The following is a 20317-nucleotide window of genomic DNA, read 5'->3' on the forward strand; positions in this document are numbered from 1 at the left end:
GGATAATCTTCCTATGAGAAATTCATCCTTGCATAGTTCCCTAAAAACTTGTCCCAAAATGAACTAAGGGATGCCGCTACTTCTCTCATGACTTATGATTTCTGTCCTTACTTATCTGGCAAGCTACCTCTTTCCCAGGAGACTGAAAAATCCAGTTTTCCTATAAAGAAGTGTAGTTCCTATGCACTACAGCTAGCTTAAAAATACAAAATATCAATAATATCTATCAAAATATCTGTATCAATTGTTGCTGCTAATGTTTATCTTAAAAAGAAAAATATTATATTTGTGACATTACTAATTATTATAGCTTCCTGTGAAATACCTAGCCTTTCTGTTCCTTACATTATGTGTGAGCTTTCTTAAAAGTAGTTATTTATATTGGCACTAACTGATACTCATCATAACATAAGCTATTTTGGGGGGAGTGGGAGGAAGGAAGACTATTATGTATATTCCAAGCTTAAAATGGTACAGTTTTAATATGTAAAAATATTAAGCTCAGATTAAATGAAATTTTTCTTCCCATTAATTGATATTACACTTAAAGGAAAATCAAGTTTTAGAGATAGAGAAAAAAGAATTTGCACGCAGTGTGAGACAAGGAAAATAATTATAAAGAAGCTACTTTGAAAAGTCAAAATTTCCTTCTAATTGTGGAGATAATGATATTAGTGCCTGGACTTTGTGGTTTTAATAAATTTCACGTTGCCTGTAGCACCGTGATTGTTAAAAAACCACACTTACTAACAGACATATGAAGCTTGAAATACACAGTCTTTAAAACAGGTCAAATAGTTTAAGTTTCCAAATTTTGCATGTTGTCTGGTAGTGGGTTTTTTTCCCCCCATTAATCTTCAAACATCCTCACTTCAACAGGGATGTAGACATTCAACAGAAAAGAATTTTCCTACTACTCTACCATCTTTTTTTTATAAGCAATAATAATACCTACATCAGTATGTACTGATAACAGCTGCTGTGAAGCTGCTTAAAGTACACTAGTCACTGGAAATTTTTTAATTTTAATTTTTTTTCGAAAAAAAAATTTAGTTGGACTTCCATCTGCATTTAAGACAGCACATATATTAGCATACCTCTAGCAGGTGGGTGAACTTGAGAAAGAACAAATGATTTGGACTAGGAAGCATTCCACAGATTTCTTGTCTTTGGAAAGTTCTGTTCGAAGTTGTTGGAAATAGATACAAAACAGAATGTCCATTTGGAAGACAGAACACACAATTTGGAAGACACTCTGCAAACACAACAAAGAAGTTTGGTTTATTGTTTCAGCTGAGGGATGAGCCTGTATCATTCAAACTCTGGTTTTTAGAATAGAACAAGTTCCAACACGATTTCACAGGTTTAGTTTCAACAAATGCAGCCAATGTGCTCAGCGGCTTTTGCTATATCCAGAGTAGCCTACTTACAGATATTACTGCTGGGTGTTACTGAAAAAAAAATCAAAAATCTGATAGATTTTTTTATATTCTCCAAGTTTGCAGATCTTTTTCATTCATTCTGTGGGAAATGCTAATACATCACAGTCCAGCAGACATCCCATGCTGCCTTTTCCATAAAAGAGATGAGGAATGGGAATTTGAATAGCTAATATTTAGTGCACAGCCTCACCACTGTTGCCACCATGTATCTGTGTGAGTGAGTGAGTGGGAGACGGTTGGGGAGAGGGTACAGGAGGGAAGCGCATGGCAAAGCATGAATCTGCTGCTGTGCTCATGGGAACAGCAGCAGACTGTGTCCAGCAGCAGCTGTGCTGCAGTTGGGTGTCCCTTCTGCGTGTGTGTTGTTTCTAGCAGTAGTAGGGGAGAAGGCCTCTCTTGTGCGTGTGCTTCCTGGCAGAGCCCACAGCTTCCCAGGCTGGAGTCCAGAATGGGGATCCGACTCTTGCAGTTGTCAGAGCCAGATCATCCTGCCGGCATGTGAGTGTGGTGGGAGGAAGGACCTGGGAGTGCTGGTGGACACCAAGTTAAGCATGAGGCAGCAATGTGCCCTTGTGGCCAAGAAGGCCAATGGTATCCTGGGGTGCATCAGGAAGAGTGTTGCCAGCAGGTCGAGGGAGGTGATCCTCCCCCTCTACTCAGCCCTGGTGAGGCCACATCTGGAGTACTGCGTCCAGTTCTGGGCTCCCCAGTACAAGAGGGATGTGGCACTACTGGAGCAAGTCCAGCGAAGGGCTACAAAGAGGATTAGGGGACTGGAGCGTCTCTCTTATGAGGAAAGGCTGAGAGAGCTGGGCCTGTTTAGCCTGCAGAAGAAAAGACTGAGGGGGGATCTTATCAATGTGTACAAGTATCTGAAGGGAGGTTGTCAAGAGGATGGAGCCAGACTCTTTTCAGTGGTGCCCAGTGACAGGACGCGAGGCAACGGGCACAAACTGAAACACAGACGCTTCCATCTGAACATGAGGAAAAACTTCTTGACTGTGAGGGTGACAGAGCACTGGCACAGGTTGCCCAGAGAGGCTGTGGAGTCTCCTTCTTTGGAGATATTCAAAACGCGCCTGGATGCAATCCTGTGCAATGTGCTCTAGGTGACCCTGCTTGAGCAGGGGGGTTGGACTAGATGATCTCCAGAGGTCCCTTCCAACCTCAGCCATTCTGTGATTCTGTGATTCTGTGAAGGATAATCACTCTAGTACGTTTTAAGCAAATCTTGCAGAGTATTAAAAGGAATAGTTGGAGAGATTCTGAGTGGCAAAGGATAAAGGAAGAGAGAGTCAAGGCAACTGCTGTGTTACCTTTTGGACTTCCTCGTTTTTACACAGGAGCCAACTCACCCAAGGTGCATAATAGTGCCTTAGCCAAAGCCTGTTGAACTGAAATGAACTGACTTCAGTAGGCTTTTGCTCAGGCTCAAAAAGTTACGTGATTGCAATAAACTTTAATGGGTCAATTTTCCAATCCATCAGACTGAAAGTGCCATTGTTTACAGTAGTCTGGGCCTGTTGCTTTCCCACCGAGGCACCTCTGCCCTGAGGTGGGGAAGTCCAACCCTAACCAGGCTATTTCCAGGCCTTGAAATTGCAAGGAGGTGTATTTGTGGGCTCTGCTGGTTAAGTTGGTAGCTATTGAAAAAATAATTGGTGGTGAGTTAGTTAGGGGAGCCTACAGACTCAGAGGCAAAGCTTAACTTCCACTGATGCTTGGATTCTTGTGATGTGTTGACATTAATGAAATTCAGTAGCCTAAATTATTACCTTTGAAAATGAGATGGAGACGTCTAAGTCACAAAAAATCCTTTTGAAAATGTTGGTCTTATTGTATATTATTTTCCAAAGAAATGGTATGAAATATTTCCTTACGCATTTCCCCTACTTCTCATCTAAACAAAAGCAACTCAGAAAGTCCTGAAATTGAAGTAACTGTTGGCCTAAAGGACAACAGTACTTACAACAGAGAGTGTGTCAACAGAGTTAAAGAGAAGACAAATACTAGCTCTGGTTGTATTATTCTTGGCCTTCCCTAAATTTCCTGCTGATGGGAAACACTTAATAAAATTTGTTTTTGATAAGCAGATTTTGAAAGGACAACTTGTTCAGTGCTAAGTTAATCCCATGGAGGAACTGAAAGTCTGGAAGATCTGCCATTTGAGCAAATTTGTTTGTTTGTTTGTTCAGTTTCATAATAAACATAAAAGGAAAACAACATCTATGAACAAAGAGTCAGTTTCTAATCTGCTTTATATCAGTAAAAAAATGCATCCATTTAAGATAATCTGGACATACACCAACTTGAGTTGGGACTCTAGTCCAAAGTCTTCATGAAAATAAATACTATTATGAAAGCCAAACAATATCGTCTATCTAGGAATATAGTAAACTTCATTGCTACATCCTGTATTTTGTCAACAGCTACTGCTACATGCACTGAATCTACATTCAAGCAATGTAGATGTTGGTAATACCCTATTAGTGTGATATTCTGAGGTACGTGTACTATTTGGAGTTACATCAGCTTTCTCTGATTTTTGTCTGCCTTTTAAGAATTTTCTTTTTCATGCTATATTAATTATATATAATTATGAAGGTGTGCTACAAATTCTTGAATCTTGAAAAAGCATTACATTTCATAGCACGTTTAATATGTTGTCCTCTAAAGGAATGAATTTAAGGCTGAGCATTAATTATGATTCTATTCTAGGCTTTAAAGTTGCAACGATAGCGCTCCAAATGCATAGTTATCAGAAATTAAGCTGCAAGAATAATCTATTTATTTACTTTCATTATATATTCCCCTTCCTTCACCTTAGCTTCATTCTTTGCTTGATTACAAGCAGGTAAATTTATGGAGAAATATCTGGCTTTGAAGTCATTTATAAAACTTCCATTGACCTTGCAATACAAAAGTCGCATTGAAGGATTTCAGAACTCAGTATGTAAACTGGAGAACAAGGACTTAAGGGATCACTGACCAAGCTAACAATTTAAAATATTATCATTTCAGTTAGAATGAAATGCTTTAACTTCTGATAAATAAACACAATTCAGTGTTTTTTTTTTATAGCTATTATTGTATTTAGTAGGAATAGACAACACTTTGTTGATTTGCATTTATGATTATTCAGAAGTTAAAATATTTAGCCCCAAATTACAATAATCTCTGGCACACGACTTTAAAGTAATTCATTTAGCTTAAATTTTAACATCATCAGTACAGATGATACTAGTTCTCAGTTAAGAGAAAAGAAAAATACTTGACAATGAATGCTCCTTTTTAGACATTGACTGATCTATTCTAAGCATGTATTTTAAAGACCTCATCAAATATTCTGCAATCACTGTAATCATTCTTATATTCAATTTCTTTTGATGCTTACCTAGATCATATTCATGGAATATGAACTTTCTTGTAAGCCAGACATTACAAGTGTAGATTTAAAAGGTATGCGCATGCTTTTGTTCCACACACACACGTACACGCACACACACACACACTCTCCTTCTGACCTACCTGTATACACTCTTCAAAGCTGTAGTATGGCCCACTTCTCACTTGAATTTTCTGAAACAAAAGTCAAATTTCATGCTCCCCCAATACAAATAGCTGCTGGAAAATAAATACATTTTGATAAAAAGCTTTTTAATAATCACATTTCATGGGTCCATTTTTTCCAGGACTAATCTGAATTTAATGAATGGTGATATACATACCTTTGCTGCAGCCTCTGGCTGGCTCAACTCAAGAGCTAGTCTATGAGGAGACAGACCAAACTGCTTTTAATGGTGAATTCAGCTCTCTCTTTTATTATGTGCTGACAGCCTTCTTTACTCTTTCCCATCCCCTCATTTTACAGCTCCACTAAACAATAAATACAGATTTTCTCTCTTACATTGGTGGTAAACTGCTCTCATTGTTGAAACTCATCTTTAATTATGACATCAGTAAAACCAGAACTGCATCTTGGAAGTATAAGCTAAATCCCATTTTTTCATTATTTCTTATTTTTTGCCCAGAGATTCTCATGGAGAATGTGTTGTTTACACTAACTCTTTAGCTAAGGGTTAGCTAAGCTCCCAAAAATGTTTTGTGATCTCTCATTTATGACTTAAAGCTAGTGCATTTACTTATTCCTTGCAAAAAAAAGCTGTTTTTGAAGACCTTTTCCCACTAATTTCTGATTTATTTGAAAAATGAATTTCCCAAACAGCGCTTTTTGTAAGGAATTCAGAGTAGTCTCTGACTTGCAGATCTTTGTTGTAAGAACTTTCTAGAAATAATGCGAAAATACATTTGAAGCCTGTTATTGTTAAGGTAAGGAGGTTGAATTTTTTCAGAGTTACTGCATATTTTCTTCACTTATTATAGTACTTAAAGCATCCAGTTTCCAGCTAACCCTAAAGCTTTGAAGAAATTGTTAGTACGCATGGCTGCTTATATTCCTATATACACTTCGCATGTATTTAAGCACACAGGTAGGCACAATATCATGCTTAAAACACTTCTCTGTATCAGAGTCCTAGAGCAAATGCAAGTGGAGGATACCATAGTAGTTGTACAGGAGTTTATAAATAGAGCAAAATTCTTCACTCTAGTGGTCATATGCTGTGTGAAGTGCATGGCTGGAGAGTACGTACTTGTGATTATTCMTATATGGCTCATTGGATCTATTCTGATTTGCAGAACTCATAAGACCTTAAAGTTGTAACTGATTGGAAATCATCACCATATTAGCTACACAAAGTTTTAATGTGAAAATTACTTAGGTTAAATTAGACTTTCATGATGTCAGTGGTTTTAGAATGTTTCATCCAACATATCTCAGTATTCATAGTAGGGGTCTATGACAGGTTCTCCAGGCCATAAAACTCAGATCTTTAAAGGGTTTTATTTGCCTGACTCCTGCTTATGCCTCTAAATGTCAATTGGTTTGGAAGATTTGGTGCTCATTGTCTCTAGAATCTGCAGTGGCTTTGTTAGAAACATACTAAAGGCACAAGAGAATTAGGAGCTGCAGTCAAAGACAGCAGTATGAAGAACTGTCATGATACGCAGTCATCGCTATGGGAAAAAGCTTTAGGTCAATGTTTAAACCATAAATACTACTAAATTTCCAAAGGCTCATCATTTCTGAAAAGAGAGGGAGCCAAGGAAGCACATACCAAATTATCAAATAAAATCAGGACAAAGGATTGGCAAAGACTAAACACATTTTGATCTTTTCTGATGCTTATAAAGCTTTATAGCTTTATAACATTATCATCTATCCCAGCCACTTGTATGGCAAGGGTATTGACCCTGCTACTAATCTAAACATTTAACCTTAAGTCAGAATTTTTTCTTTACTGTAAATGCATATTTCTATAGGCCATGGACAGATACCCTGGGGGAAATTGATTAATGTTCCATTTGCACTTAGTTGTCTCTTACCATGTTTTTTCCTTTAGGGTGAACAGGGTCTTATAGGTCCCTATGGTCCCCCAGGACTCCCTGGTGTTGGCTATCCAGGACCCAAGGTAACTCTCAGTAATATATCTGTTAAAATGCTAACTCTGTGCAGTCCTTTTCTTGATGAAAATTCTTACTTGCTGTTTCATCAAACTCAACCTCTTATAATCCAAATGTAAAATGAATAACATTGATGGGTTTGTGTATTTGCATGGGATGGAGAAGACAGAGCTGCCTTTCCAGCAACTCCAAATTTTGATTATGAAGCCACTGGAACAGTAGAAGTCAGAAACAATGCCATTTAAATGAGGGTAAAATATGTGAGATGAGTTTCAAACACTAGCAGATGCTTGCACTAATGAGTAAACATACTTAAAGGCATACCAGTATATCTCAGTCACTATGATAGACATTCAAGTGACACATTTGCCTTATTATTTCTTCACTGAGGGACAGACTGCAAGGTGGAATGCAGTCTTGCTAACTTGGAGAAATCATGACTACCTATGTTGGCCAGCCAAATCTTCCTTTCAGGGTCTTCAAAGGCATCTATATAGGAACCGTGGCTACTTAGTTTAGGAGAGCTTTGTTAGAAACCTACAGCTTAGACTCAAACAAGAGATCTAAATTAAGCAGAACCAGATCTCACCCAAATTAGTCTGGCTACTAAGTTTTTAGAGTTCATTTATGCCAAATATCTTCCCTATTTTTTCAAGTCAAATGCCAGTGTCTAAAATAATCTCACTTTTCTGCTTTTACTACTTTAGTTTCTACATTCATTGGACTCTTAAGTGTTTTCTGTGCAGTGGAGGCAGAATGTAGCCAGGGATTATATAGCTCAGAAACAGTAAAAGGGGCTCTATTGGATCATTCCAAAAAGGAAAATAGTTTATGGAGGAGGAATTTCACTCCTCAGTACAGTTTCTGTACTACTCTGAGGAGAGAGAAAACTGCTTTATACTCTTATCCTTGAAGCACATAGTCCTCTGTACACTGGAGTAATGCTGAAGATTGTAACACCTTGTAAGAAGGAGACACAGAAACTATGTAGTGCGTGATGTTCCCATGCAATTAAATGTTCTGCTGAAAAGGCTTGAATAGAGTTTGAGTACCTAGACTGAGGTTAAGGGGGGGAAACCTCATAACTGACCATCCATGCTTCATGGTTGATTTATATTGCAACCAAATGTAGCCTGACTTCCCTCCTCCTTGTCACCTCCAAGGGCCAGTGCTCTAAGCAGCTGCCCCAATGCAAAGAGATAACACCCTTTTGCTGTTGGCATGAAGGCTGGAATGCAATCTACTGCTCCACGTGTTAATTGAAAGTTACTTTGGAATGTTTCTAAATTTTCATTTCTGTTTGTTTTATGTCAAGAGATGCTACATGTTTGATTTCAGAGTTGTCTGGCGACATGATTAACTCATCTATATATAAATGTTAAATTTTTCGAAAGCATCATGTTGAATTAGGACTGAAATTTATAATATTCTTTTTCACAAGGGGGCTCAAGGCCAAGAAGGAAAAATTGGATTCCCAGGACCCCCTGGAATTGGTGAGCCAGGATTACCGGTAAGTCAGTGGTATATGTATTGGAAGTAGAAATAGTAAAATAAGTCTTAGTGACCCTAATTTATTGATAGCAACTATATTGACAACTGATTCCACAAACAACTCAGTATCTAGTCTGGACAGCAGAAATGTGTTTGGATGTGTCAGCCCAATATTGCAATACTAATTGCATGTAGCTTACCAGAGTAGGGGAGTAGAGCCATTTCCAAACAAGTTTGGGGGKTTTTTTTGTTTGTTTGTTTGTTTGTTTTTTGTGGAGGGGGGAGGAGGAGTTTACTTGGTCCATGTGAGCAAGATTACAGTATCCGGTTTGCAGAAAGACATGAAGTTGTTTATTAATAGGTGTACAAGTACTTGTTTGAGTTAAGGACAGTCTCAAAAATTGTCTAAGATCAAATTTAAAGAAGATGAAAATCTAAGGGCCTAGCTGTTCCTCAGCACCTCTGTGTATTTTTAATTGCATCAGAAACAAAAATCCAAATTTGCCAACATACTTTTTCTTTATGCTCTTAATTGTTTCTTTATATTTTGAATTACAATAAGTTAGCTTTAACAAGCTTTTTTGTAGCTTTCAGAAACAGTTCTCTCCTCTGATAGCCTTCTTGGAAACAGTGTTTTTGATTTGTAGCAAATGGGTGTCTTTTTTCATCATTGAGTTTGTCCCCACTGGCTGCTTTTTCTTCCTGCTAGACATAGTTTAAAATGTATATTTTCCTGTCTATTTCATTAAAAATCACAATGAGATTATTAATTAAGGAGCCACACATGTGGATTGGTGTAAAACGATTTCAGGATCCTCATTTCATTCTAATAAAAATTTTAAAAGTCACCTTGTGATTCCAAAAGAGAGTTTTTCTCACCAAAAAATGTAGAAACTTTACATTTTATCAAGACCATCCTTAAAAACTCTTCTATAACTTCGGATAATGAAAGTTAGCTGAATTATCTGGAGGAACAGAGGCATTGCAAATATTTATTGAAGCCAAATTGGCATTCTCTAATTTTGCATGTTTAGCCATTTAAAAAAAATAGTTTTACTGTTTCTTCCATACCAAAATGTTACATGTTATTTTACAATCTTATGTTGTGAGTTATGCCATTTTTAAAGAAAAAAATATGTTCAAATTAATTATTTTAATGATTTTAGGTATATGAAATTATAGGCAATAAAATTCACAGCAGTAAATGTATTTATTTAAATTAATTCAAAGTCTCATTTGGGTTTTAAGGATACAATCTTTAGGCATTAATTATGTTATTCTCACTATTTCAGCATTAGCTTATTCTAATCTAAATCCTCCAGTTAAGGGTTGTTGCACTTTGTTTTAATTGCCTAGGCTCAGCCAGCTGTTGTGGAAGTGTTATTTACTGCAGTTATCAGAGTCATGAGGGATGCAAGGAGTTATGCTAGCAAGTTAGGCAAAATGTCAGTAATTACTGATGTAGTCTGAACATGTTTTTATTTTCTTACAGGGACCACCTGGCCCTGATGGTCTACCAGGTGAGAAAGGACTACCAGGAGAGGGCATTCAAGGCCAGAAGGTAGTTTTACAATAATTACTTTTTTTTTTTTAAACTTTGTGGGACAAATTTGCAATTGTATCTAAGTTATTTAAGAGGACTGATCATTTCACTGGTACAAAATATGAGCTGATGGATTTTGGTCTTCTAATCATTGTGCTCTCTGAACATTCCTCCCAGTTGAAGAATTCTATCAAACTAATTACCAAAAAGTTGTACAATCTCTCTGACAGTAAGAAGTTAGTGGAATTCTTATTTCTGTTTTTAATAAGAGATCTTATTTTTGTAGCATTGATGAGATAAATTGTCTTCTGAAAATCTATTTAGCTATTTACATTCTGTATTGGAAGAAAGCATACAAGAACTGTTTTCCTTCTGTCTTGCTGTTTTGGGAAGCTAAAGCATGGATTGTATGAGTCTCTACGGACTGCTCCATCCTTAAGGGCAGTCACTAGATTAATATATGTGAACATGCCTTTTTTTTAATAAATATTGATAAGCAAAGATTTGTAGTTAAATCACAACTAAGCTTCCTATCAAAATATAGCCCTCTTATTTTGTGGTTTCAAGATTCTCTAGAACTTGTCTTGTCTAGTCTTGGACTACTAAGCAAAGAATATTTTTCTTCCTTTTATAGAAAAGATGTTAGCCATGCACTTGCACCAGAAGTTTCTGAACTACTCCATCTGCTTTCCTAATGAACATATTATTGCATTTTCAAAATGTACCTTCCTACTTCTTGCTATTTCATTTTCTCCTTTCTCTTCTTTAAAGTCCTCTGAAATAAATTAGTTCAACAACACAATAAATGCAGATGTAGTATGTTATGAATTGTAACTGAATTGTTTTCCCTAATAGTAATTCCATTGATTATCTTGTTTGTTTGTGAAGGAATACTTTTTTTCTTCATCATTGTGGTGACCAATTTGTCTGGGATGGTTTCCTTTATAAACTCCTAAATACAGTTGTACAACTGCCACATGTTTCTAGGGTGAAAAAGGCTCTGAAGGTGTTGCTGGTCCACCTGGACTGCCAGGGCAACCAAACAAAGGTGATAAGGTGAGGCACAGAGCATTATATATTTATAGTAAAATTAATGATGAATTATTCACACAGTATTACAACAATATGTAAATATATTCTAGCTGGAATCATGAGGAATTACTCTACACCATTTCATGTAGCTTCACAGACTGCACTCATCTATCCAAATATATGAGCCTTCTAGTATTAACTGAGAGCACCAAGGACTGTATTGTAAGAAACTGGGAGAATGAGGGAATAAATGGACTTTTTTCCTCCTAAATTTATCCTATAAGTATTATTTCTAAATATATCATATTTTAATTAAATAGGAAAAAAAATTAAAAACCTGTTTGTCTCATCTAGCCTAATGGATCTGGGGCTGGCAAGCGAACAATCTAGCTTCTGAAATTTGTTAGCTTTTTGACATCCAGTCCCCGAAAGTGTAATCCACAACAGTTTTGATTCCTGTTGCTTCAGGAGATTCTAACCTGTATCTTGTACGTCCCCAGACAACGGCTGGTGAAAAATGCCGAAAAATGCCGAAATGTCCCAAAGACAGAGACAATGATCCAGATCTTCCTTCTCATGGTTTAGTGCCGTAGCCCTAGTCCTACTTCCCATTGTTTTCCTGCCCTCACGTCCCACAACTTGTGTTCCTCACTGCACAGCACACGGCTTCAGCAGAAGGAGAGGTCAGCACTCCCATCCAAAGTAGCCAACACCTTAGTCAGCAGGACATTCTTCTCAGATGTGGGGACTTCAATTACTCATCTTACTCTCCAATCGAGTAGTCTCTAAGATCTTCAGAGCAAGCTAGGTGCTATGGTTAGTCTGATTTGGTCTCTCTGTGAGAGGCATGGTCAGTGAGCACCTGCCAGACAGTCTTGCTCAAGGCCTTAGATACAGGAAGATTTTTTATCTGCAGAGGAATGAGCTGTCTTATTCACAGGTCTGTGTAGGAAAAATTCAGTCAGTATCGGGACAGTAAGTGTTTGGGAACATTACAGTAAATAAGCATTTCTGAGATAAGTGGAACTAAGAGAGTTTTGTTTCCTAGGGCCTGGTGTCATACATCCCTGACACCTCCACAGATCTTTGACCCTTTCAATACCCTTATGATCCCCCCAACATAATACCTCCATTCCCTCCCCAAGTGCTCTACAGTACCTCTGATTTCCTTTCCCTGTACAAACACACATAAAAAACCTAGCCCTCCTCCCCCTTCAGTGTGCTTGGCTTCCCTTCTATATGCAGCTGACCATTTTCTTGACAGTTGTAGGAACCTACTGTCTTTGAGGTCTTCGCCCTTCCAGCTCTTCTCCTTGATAATGGCAGATAATTTCAGAAGATTTTAGGAGTGACTAAAAGACAGATAGACAGAAAGTACAATGTTATAAGCTTTATTTCCTCGAAAAGTAGGCTAAAAATTGATGCCATGTCTGGAGCATAGCCAAGCAGAAGTTTTCAGYATCACAGTCTTGAGCGTGGGTGGCTGAATTTTGTCCAAGTCTTGCTTTAGGATCTTAATTCCTTTCTTCAATTCCAGAAGTGGCACATAGTAGACAGAGGTTAAGAGCTAATTTGGTTGTTCAGACAGCTAGAGTGGAGATTGGTAACATAGTTGATTAGTGTTCTTTCTGAGAGACATGCTTCACATTGATGTCTTACTTATCCATTGTATTTCCTTAGGCTTGGATATAAAAGTGCTATGTATTGCTGCTATTTTTATTCTAATAGATAGTTTTGTTAAATAGATTATTTTAGTTAAAATGAGGGTGTGTGTTTATATATCTGTATACACACACACACAAAATATATAAAATTTGTATGCATGCATAGACATAAACTTATATAATAAATATATGAGATGTCTCAGAATAATTTAAAATCATCTTCCCAGCAATTTTTCATATAGATCTTTTACATTGTCTTCATGAAAGTTATTCACAATAGTCTGTAACTAAATCAACCTTTTTGTGACAGCTTGGCAAATATTTTTCAAAAATGTTCTCTGGATTACAACTTACACTTGTCAGTTTTTCTTCTGAGTGTTGTGCAAGAAACTCTGTATACTTCAGAACAAGAAAATCTTTACATTAAATCTCAGTCTGTAAAGACAGGCCACAAATCCTTTTACTAATAATGTTATAGCTGTGATAGTCTAAAGTTATAAATGAGATGCAGTTTGTAGAAAGGTGTGTTATTTTCTTATTATATCAACTGCCCTAGGTAGACTCTTATTCAAAACTCATTTAAATCAAATTGAAGTAGCAAACTTCAAGATAAGACAGTCTGGGGTATTTGCTCTGTGTTTAGTTTAAATATGTTAATCAACTAACATAGATTATTGCAATTTAGCTCCCTGGTATACTTACAAAATTTTTAATATAGGGTGAACAAGGCCAAGTGGGACCACAGGGCCCAGCAGGACCGCCTGGAATAGGCAATCCAGGAAGCCAGGTAAGTTTGAGTCACGGACAGATCTTCAGCTGCAGATATGACAAAGTTGGCTGGTATAAGCTGAGTCAGACATTTGTCTATTCCATTCTTAAATTAGAGGGAGCCCATAAACTGCCTAGCTCTAGTGTGAAATTCGCCCTGCATTTTGTCTAGTTCTTTCATAAAATGACCCAGCCAAGACTGGACATAGTATTCCCCCTGAAGTCTCACTGCCATCAGATGGATGAGGATAACTTGTGTTATATAAGTTAATTCCAGTTATTATATCTCAGAATTAAATGTTTTCATTTTTTTTATTGGCAATAGCAGCAACATGCGATCAATTTCATCAGGTAGACTGCAGGCTGCATCTCCTATTTAGGAGAACCAGGCTTAATTCTAATCCTGTTCATCTATTTTTGCCACCCTAATGGATGAGAAAGATGGGTGCATGGACCCTACTGCTCTCCTAAAGGAAAATAGTTTTCCTACTGAGTTCAAAAGAAAAAGGATCAGGGCCTATACTTTGGAGATATAATGAACATTTGCATGCATTTTTTGTTTTTTAATTTGATCAAAGCTCTAGTTCTGATACGGAGACATTAAAAGTCTCACAGTGATTTTCATTTTAAAAAGTATCAAACTAGTCTTTAGCCAAAGCTTGCTGATATAAATGATCCCAACTGATTTGAATGGTATTAGAATCAAGAAAATAGAAATTTGGTCTAATCTGCACAATAATTTTCATAGGAATAAATCAGGTGCACCAAATGGATGATGAATTTCAAGCATGGAAGCATATGTTACATTAACTGCTTTATTTTGTTTTTAGGGTATACAGGGTCCACAAGGAAGCCCTGGGGCAAAAGGATCTAAAGGTTTTGGTCTGCCAGGTCCAAAGGTAATGGTTCAGACATGATTTTTAAAAAATGGCAAGAAGCAACAAGCACTAGCAAGCAGCAAGAAGCAACGTATCTTCGCCAGGCTTTTCAAGAGCGTGTTTTGATGAGATGAAAATGTAACTGTTCATTGGAGACAACAATTCAGCTTTGATCTTTGAGAGGAAAGTTCCAATGTTATCAAGGTGTTCCCCAAATGCAACATATGGCTTCTGCTTAGCCTCTAACTTATCAGCTTTGTGAATGTGGATTTTAGGTTCTGAATGAACACAAATTTACAAACAAAATATCTTTCAGATATGTTCATATCAAATGAGTTTAGTGCCATATACACATTGTATTTAAGTATAGCATTTTACCGAGCAACTTAGCTATAAACCTGTGATGGTTTGGAAACTTATGCCTAGCCCCATCAGACTAGCTCTTACTTCTTACCTCTGTCTGTTGTTCAGCCTTCCATGGTAAACATGAGCGAGAACCAAAATGTATTAGAAAGACTTGGAGAGAAGAAAGAACTTAAATATATTTAGTAGGTGATACTGCATCATAGCAGGAGGTAAAGTAGGAAGAGAACAAGAAAACAGGGCAAGAAATCACTGCTGTCAAAGCCCAAGTGTCTAGCAGTACAGTGTCAGGTGAGAACTGCATGAGGGGAAAAAGGGGAATTGACCATATATTCAGGAGAGGAAGTGGCATGAACAGATAAAATGTAAAGCAGAAGTATGCTGTGTAATCATCTTGATCTACAGAAAGAACACAGTGGTTACTCTAAAGAAAGCATGGAGAAATACAATCATTTTCTTCTGGACTTTGGCATGTAAGGAGCAGTTACAGCAACAATCTTTAATATTAATGCAGAGAAAAATAAGTAGTTGTGAAAAATGTTCTATATGAGGAAGTTTTCCCTACCATGAAAACGTATTTTAAAAAGCAAGATTGAAAATTTGAATTACTAATTCTTTAACTGTTTTATAAGTACTAGAAGGAAGAATCAAGATGGTAAAATTTCCTGTTAAACAGAAGTTCTGATTTTTCTTTGTTTGGACTCACCTTTCTTTCAGTGACAAAAGAATCTTAAATATATTGGTATAAAATAAAAAATATAAAATATATTTAAGAGAGAGAATTAAAACAAAGATGAGGAAATTGGAATGATTCACGCAGACTTTTTCCCCCCATTGCAAAGTTAAATAAAGTTGATGAAGCCCTACAAGTTATTGGGGTTTTGAAAGAATAGATTTTTACCACGGAAAACTACTCAGTTGAAAATCTGACCATCTCTAAAGCAACTAGTGAAATTGTACAAGTAATGAATGAAGCTCAACTATGTTCCTTTGCCAAAAAAAAAGATTTTTTGTTACTAGGGTCAACCAGGTGAACCTGGACAAAAAGGAGAACCAGGACTTCCAGGAATTGGAGTACGAGGATTTAAGGTGAGCCTATTTTTTAACTGCTACTGCTTCTAATTCTTTCCCAGATTGCTGATAAACTAAATAGAAGGTTTATGTGATATAAATTGACTATGATCAAAATAAGGAGGGATTTCAGTGACAGATATTTCTCCAACTTCACAGTTTTATCCTTTAAACACGTATTGCTGTGCTAGGACTCTCACCCTCTCTCCTAAAATCATTATGGCAGCCATAACAGGAACAGAGTTTGTCCCTGTGTTTTCTAAGCTAATGACATATCTCCAAGACCTGTTAGAAAGGCTACTGCTACCTCTGTTCCTCTGCACAGATTGAAACAAACCCAGTCTGTGTGACAGTGGTGGCCGTACCTCCCATGTGTTAGTAGAGCTGGTGACGACTTACAGCTTTAATTGACTTTAGCTGCATTTTTGAAGGCTGTATACCAGGTCATTGGTGTTTCAAGTAGGATTTCCAAAAAAAGCAAGGTAAAATGACATGGTCATTTTGTTTTAAGTGATTTTTCCTAGGATCATGCAAGAAGTACTTAGCAGGACTAGTTCCTGTAGGTGGTTTCAACTCTTTGTGGCAAGGCCTGTCTTAAAAGTAATACCTAGACCAGTTTATGCAGCGAGTTAGTAGCCCTGCAGTCAACAACTTCATTTATGGTACAAACACTTTACTAGTGTCATCCAATTCATGCAATGAATAAGACAGAAGATATGTGATCAGATAAACCAATGACTATAATGTAAATGCATAAGAGAATTGATTAAGTTGGACAGGCAGTTTAGGTTGATTATTCCTTAGGACCCAGATGTTTGACTTTGCAAATAAATGACATTCTTGTCATATTGTTCTTGCATACGGAAAACAAACAGCATTTAATTATGTGTTTTTCTTGCCAAATAAATGTAAATTTATTTAATACAAAACCAAGAAAGAAATTTAAAATATGTATTTTAGATTGTGCAATTAGAAAAAGTTACTAACTTTATAGCATATTTAACTTACTGGGAATAACAGCAGAAATACTGTATGACATTAATTAATATTCTAATCCATTGTACAGAATAGAAGAACTTATTGAGGTATGCAAATATAATTATTTATTCTTCTCTAAGGGAGATATAGGTCTATCAGGACTCCCAGGAGAGAAAGGGGTGCAGGGAGACCCTGGGAAGGCAGGGAAAAAGGTAAGGCAATATAGTTTACTGAATGTAAAAGGTGTAGATGAAAGAAGACCAAATTTGGTTTACACTACTTTGCAGGTATGCAATAGCAAGTTGTTCGTCCTGGGGGAGGGCATGTGCTTATAGTTTTGTCAAGAAGAGGGAGTATGTTAATTGAGAGGAAGTTTCCAATAAATTTAACTAAATTTAGGGGCTCCCATCTGAATCAGTAACTGTTCCAGCTCCCCTGGCTTTTGTGGGCTATTGACTGCTGCTAGATTTCATGATCTTTTTGGACAACAGTTAGCTTTTGTCTTTAGTCTATTACTCACAGTCTGCTCAAATTTTCTCTGACGCCAAGAGGTCATGCTCAAATTAGTGTGACCTAGGGCACACTAGCTGAATTGTGAGCTCCGGCTGATGTCTGTCAGCATGGTACAGAAACTGTTACAGGCAGCTAAAACCTGTGCTGGCCATTTCTAAAAGAAATTCTGAGATTTGAAGAGAAACTCTTTCATCATGGGAAAAAAGAATCATAGTTTCAAAATGGTGGAAAGAAGTTTTAGAGGAAAGCAAAGCAGAGAGCCCAAAATAGTCATTGCAGAATAAATTATGAGGAGACTTTCAAATCTATATTTTTGCAAAAAGAATGAGCTGCTTAGTGAGCAAAAATCAGCTCTTTGGCTCATTCTTGAAGAGCTGCTAAGAAGCAGGGTCCTTCCAAACTTTGCTACTGTGCAGCTCTTAAATGAGGGTAGCAGCTGCCCAACACTTTGAACTGATTAACTGAACATGGTTCAGTGTATGCAAATCAGCATTTTTTATCTATATGCCTTTAATCAGAAAATGTCTGATTAGCTATAATAAATATCTCATATTAAGAATCCAGCTTCACATTTTGCTTCATCTTATCCATACAATTTCAGCTACGAAGGCAGTGCAAACACCAGCTTGACAGCTGCAGCCTGAGGAGATAAGTTTTCTATTTTGGATAAATATTTAGCATTTCCGTGGTTGCTTAAGTTTTATTATAAATTTGAAGTCACCTACTATTAAAGTGCTCGAAATGAAGATCCCAGTGTATCACAAGTGATACATCAATTAAGTGTGGATGTTGTGTTAAAATTAGAGCTTGACTGTTGTATTTGGGAATGCTGGTTTCTTCCTCTCACATGTTACCATCATTCTGAAGATCATCTTGGTGCAGTGACCTTTTTGTCATAATTCGTTAAAATTGAAAGTKTTAGTACTGAGGAGCTATCTCAGGTTTTCAAGGCAGTGCAAAGAATTGTTTGATGCCTGCAGTGAATAGTGAGCACAGAGATATGATTGCATTTATTTGCAGGTGGTAAGTTGGCTCACAGAAATGGGATTCCAACTGGTGCCTAACACAAGAAGGTTCTGTAATATCATGTTCATCAACAGCTAGAATCAGAAATGGACTTTTAATTATAATCTCTTTTTCAAATTCTGATTTATCTACAGACATTCTAATGTACTAATCTTGTTGATCTTAATATATTATATTAAGGAAAATTATCTATCAAATATTTGGGAATATGTGAACTATTTGTGAACTATTTGAAGTTGTATCTGTGGCAAATATTTGCAGCCTGGATTGGTTTTTGTCTACTGAGTTGCATAAAGTTGCTGCTTCTTAAAAATCATTTTTCTCAGAATTGGTCCACATAAGATCTGTTGTGATAACTTTGCAAACATTTCTCTTTGTCATATGAGTATATGCATGGAATTATTCCTAAAAGATTAATGCAAGTGCAATTGGCACTACTACAAATCTTTGTAGAAATAAAGAATATGAATGCAGGAGGAGAGTGGGGGTGGAGAGGTTAAGAAGATGGAAAATGGTGGTATCTTTTTCATTCTCAATATTTTCTTTTTTGCAGAAAAAAATTCCAACCAGATTTTTTTTAATGATATTTTGGGAGAAGTATTGATGCAAGCTTTTGTTCTCAGAAGTCCATTTATTAATTGATTAAATAAATATAATTAAATGAAAATTCATTAACCATATGATCTCTGTTAGGGGGAAAAGGGAGATCAAGGTCCAAGAGGCCCAGAAGGACCCCCTGGCAAAGGAGATGTAGGCCAAAAGGTATGGCTTAACATGGACACTTGAGAAATACTATTTTATAATAATATTTTATGCTCCTGTTTTATGAGAGTTCAGTTTTTGGCCTATCTTTTCATTCATTATATCTTAAAGAAGTAATTGTATTTTAACTGATGATTTAAAAGGGCTTGAGAGAGAACAATGCATTCCTTAGCCTGAACAAGTGCAGCAAAACCAGACTATAAACATAGAGACAGAAGTTAATTGGATAATTGAGGTTTTCTAAAAGTTTAGTATAGAATTTTTCTTAAAGTTAGGAGACAAATTACAGCAGTATGCTGATAGGGAGAGAAGGAGGAACAAAGGGAAATTCAGTCATTATTTACATGCCTAAATATGAAATTAAAAGCCTGGAAAGATATATTAGTAGAGAGAGAGAGATGCTTTTCTGTCTCACCTGGTAAAATTTATGACGTTAGGGACAGATTCTAAAACTGAGCGAGATTTCAGTTGGAGTGAAACATCTAAATACCTTTCTAGTTATGGGCTTCATTGTAGTTGTCTTTTTTGCTTATTTGTGTATCTCCTAGCTGTGAATGAAACTTTTTTGTGATTTAAACAAAATCTTTGTTTTGATCAGGGTGACCCAGGAGAAAAAGGATCCCAAGGACTGATTGGTTATAAAGGAGTACAAGGCCCAGCAGGACCAAAAGTAAGCTTGCTCTTTCAGGGTAGCCCTTCCCTTTGTACTTGATACAGGACCTATGGGATTTCTGTAACCTACAAATTCCTCAAGTGTATGATGTTTGGAGACTTGCACAGGAAAAAAAGGAAAAGCAGAAATATGTCCATCCTTTACCCTGAAAGATACATGCACCTGAGGAGAAAAAGGATAAGCAAACATATAATTACAGACTTTGTTGCATTTGAGCACTAAAAAGCTAAATTAAAGTTGTCCAAGTGACTTTAACCATGACATTTTGCAAATTTTGACTTTGAAACATTAACTTTCTGCTAGGCCTTTGTGTGTGTAGTAAGTATCACCCTGAATGATAAGGAAACTTAAACCATACAAGTGTTCAGATTATTCAGTTGGCTTTGTAAACTCTACACAAAAAAGTTAATTAAAGTTTAAAAAGTCAAATATATATTCAACCAATAGTTATTTAAAAATTGGAACAGCTTCCACAAGAGCAATAAATTGAAATATGTTTTTTCCAAAATATTGTCCATTTTTCCCTGAAGTAGTTTAGCTATTTTATATTATTAAAGTTTGATAAAACTTATTGCTACTTGTGCTGGAAA

The 20317-nt window shown here is 36.6% G+C and overlaps 1 protein-coding gene across 1 annotated transcript in view; it reads left to right on the plus strand.

Moving 5' to 3' along the window:
- Nucleotides 1-20317, plus strand: part of COL28A1 (collagen type XXVIII alpha 1 chain) — an 88743-nt gene that overhangs the window by 31799 nt on the left and 36627 nt on the right. The window contains exons 12-21 of the mRNA XM_026072648.1: nucleotides 6905-6973; nucleotides 8407-8475; nucleotides 9949-10017; nucleotides 10987-11055; nucleotides 13414-13482; nucleotides 14294-14362; nucleotides 15725-15793; nucleotides 16894-16965; nucleotides 18986-19054; nucleotides 19653-19724. Of these exons, the coding sequence (XP_025928433.1) occupies nucleotides 6905-6973; nucleotides 8407-8475; nucleotides 9949-10017; nucleotides 10987-11055; nucleotides 13414-13482; nucleotides 14294-14362; nucleotides 15725-15793; nucleotides 16894-16965; nucleotides 18986-19054; nucleotides 19653-19724 (696 nt within the window). The remainder of the gene's footprint in view (nucleotides 1-6904; nucleotides 6974-8406; nucleotides 8476-9948; nucleotides 10018-10986; nucleotides 11056-13413; nucleotides 13483-14293; nucleotides 14363-15724; nucleotides 15794-16893; nucleotides 16966-18985; nucleotides 19055-19652; nucleotides 19725-20317) is intronic.

Source organism: Apteryx rowi, unplaced genomic scaffold (genome assembly GCF_003343035.1).
Source record: "Apteryx rowi isolate R43461 unplaced genomic scaffold, aptRow1 scaffold_346, whole genome shotgun sequence".
In the NCBI taxonomy this organism is placed as follows: domain Eukaryota; kingdom Metazoa; phylum Chordata; class Aves; order Apterygiformes; family Apterygidae; genus Apteryx; species Apteryx rowi.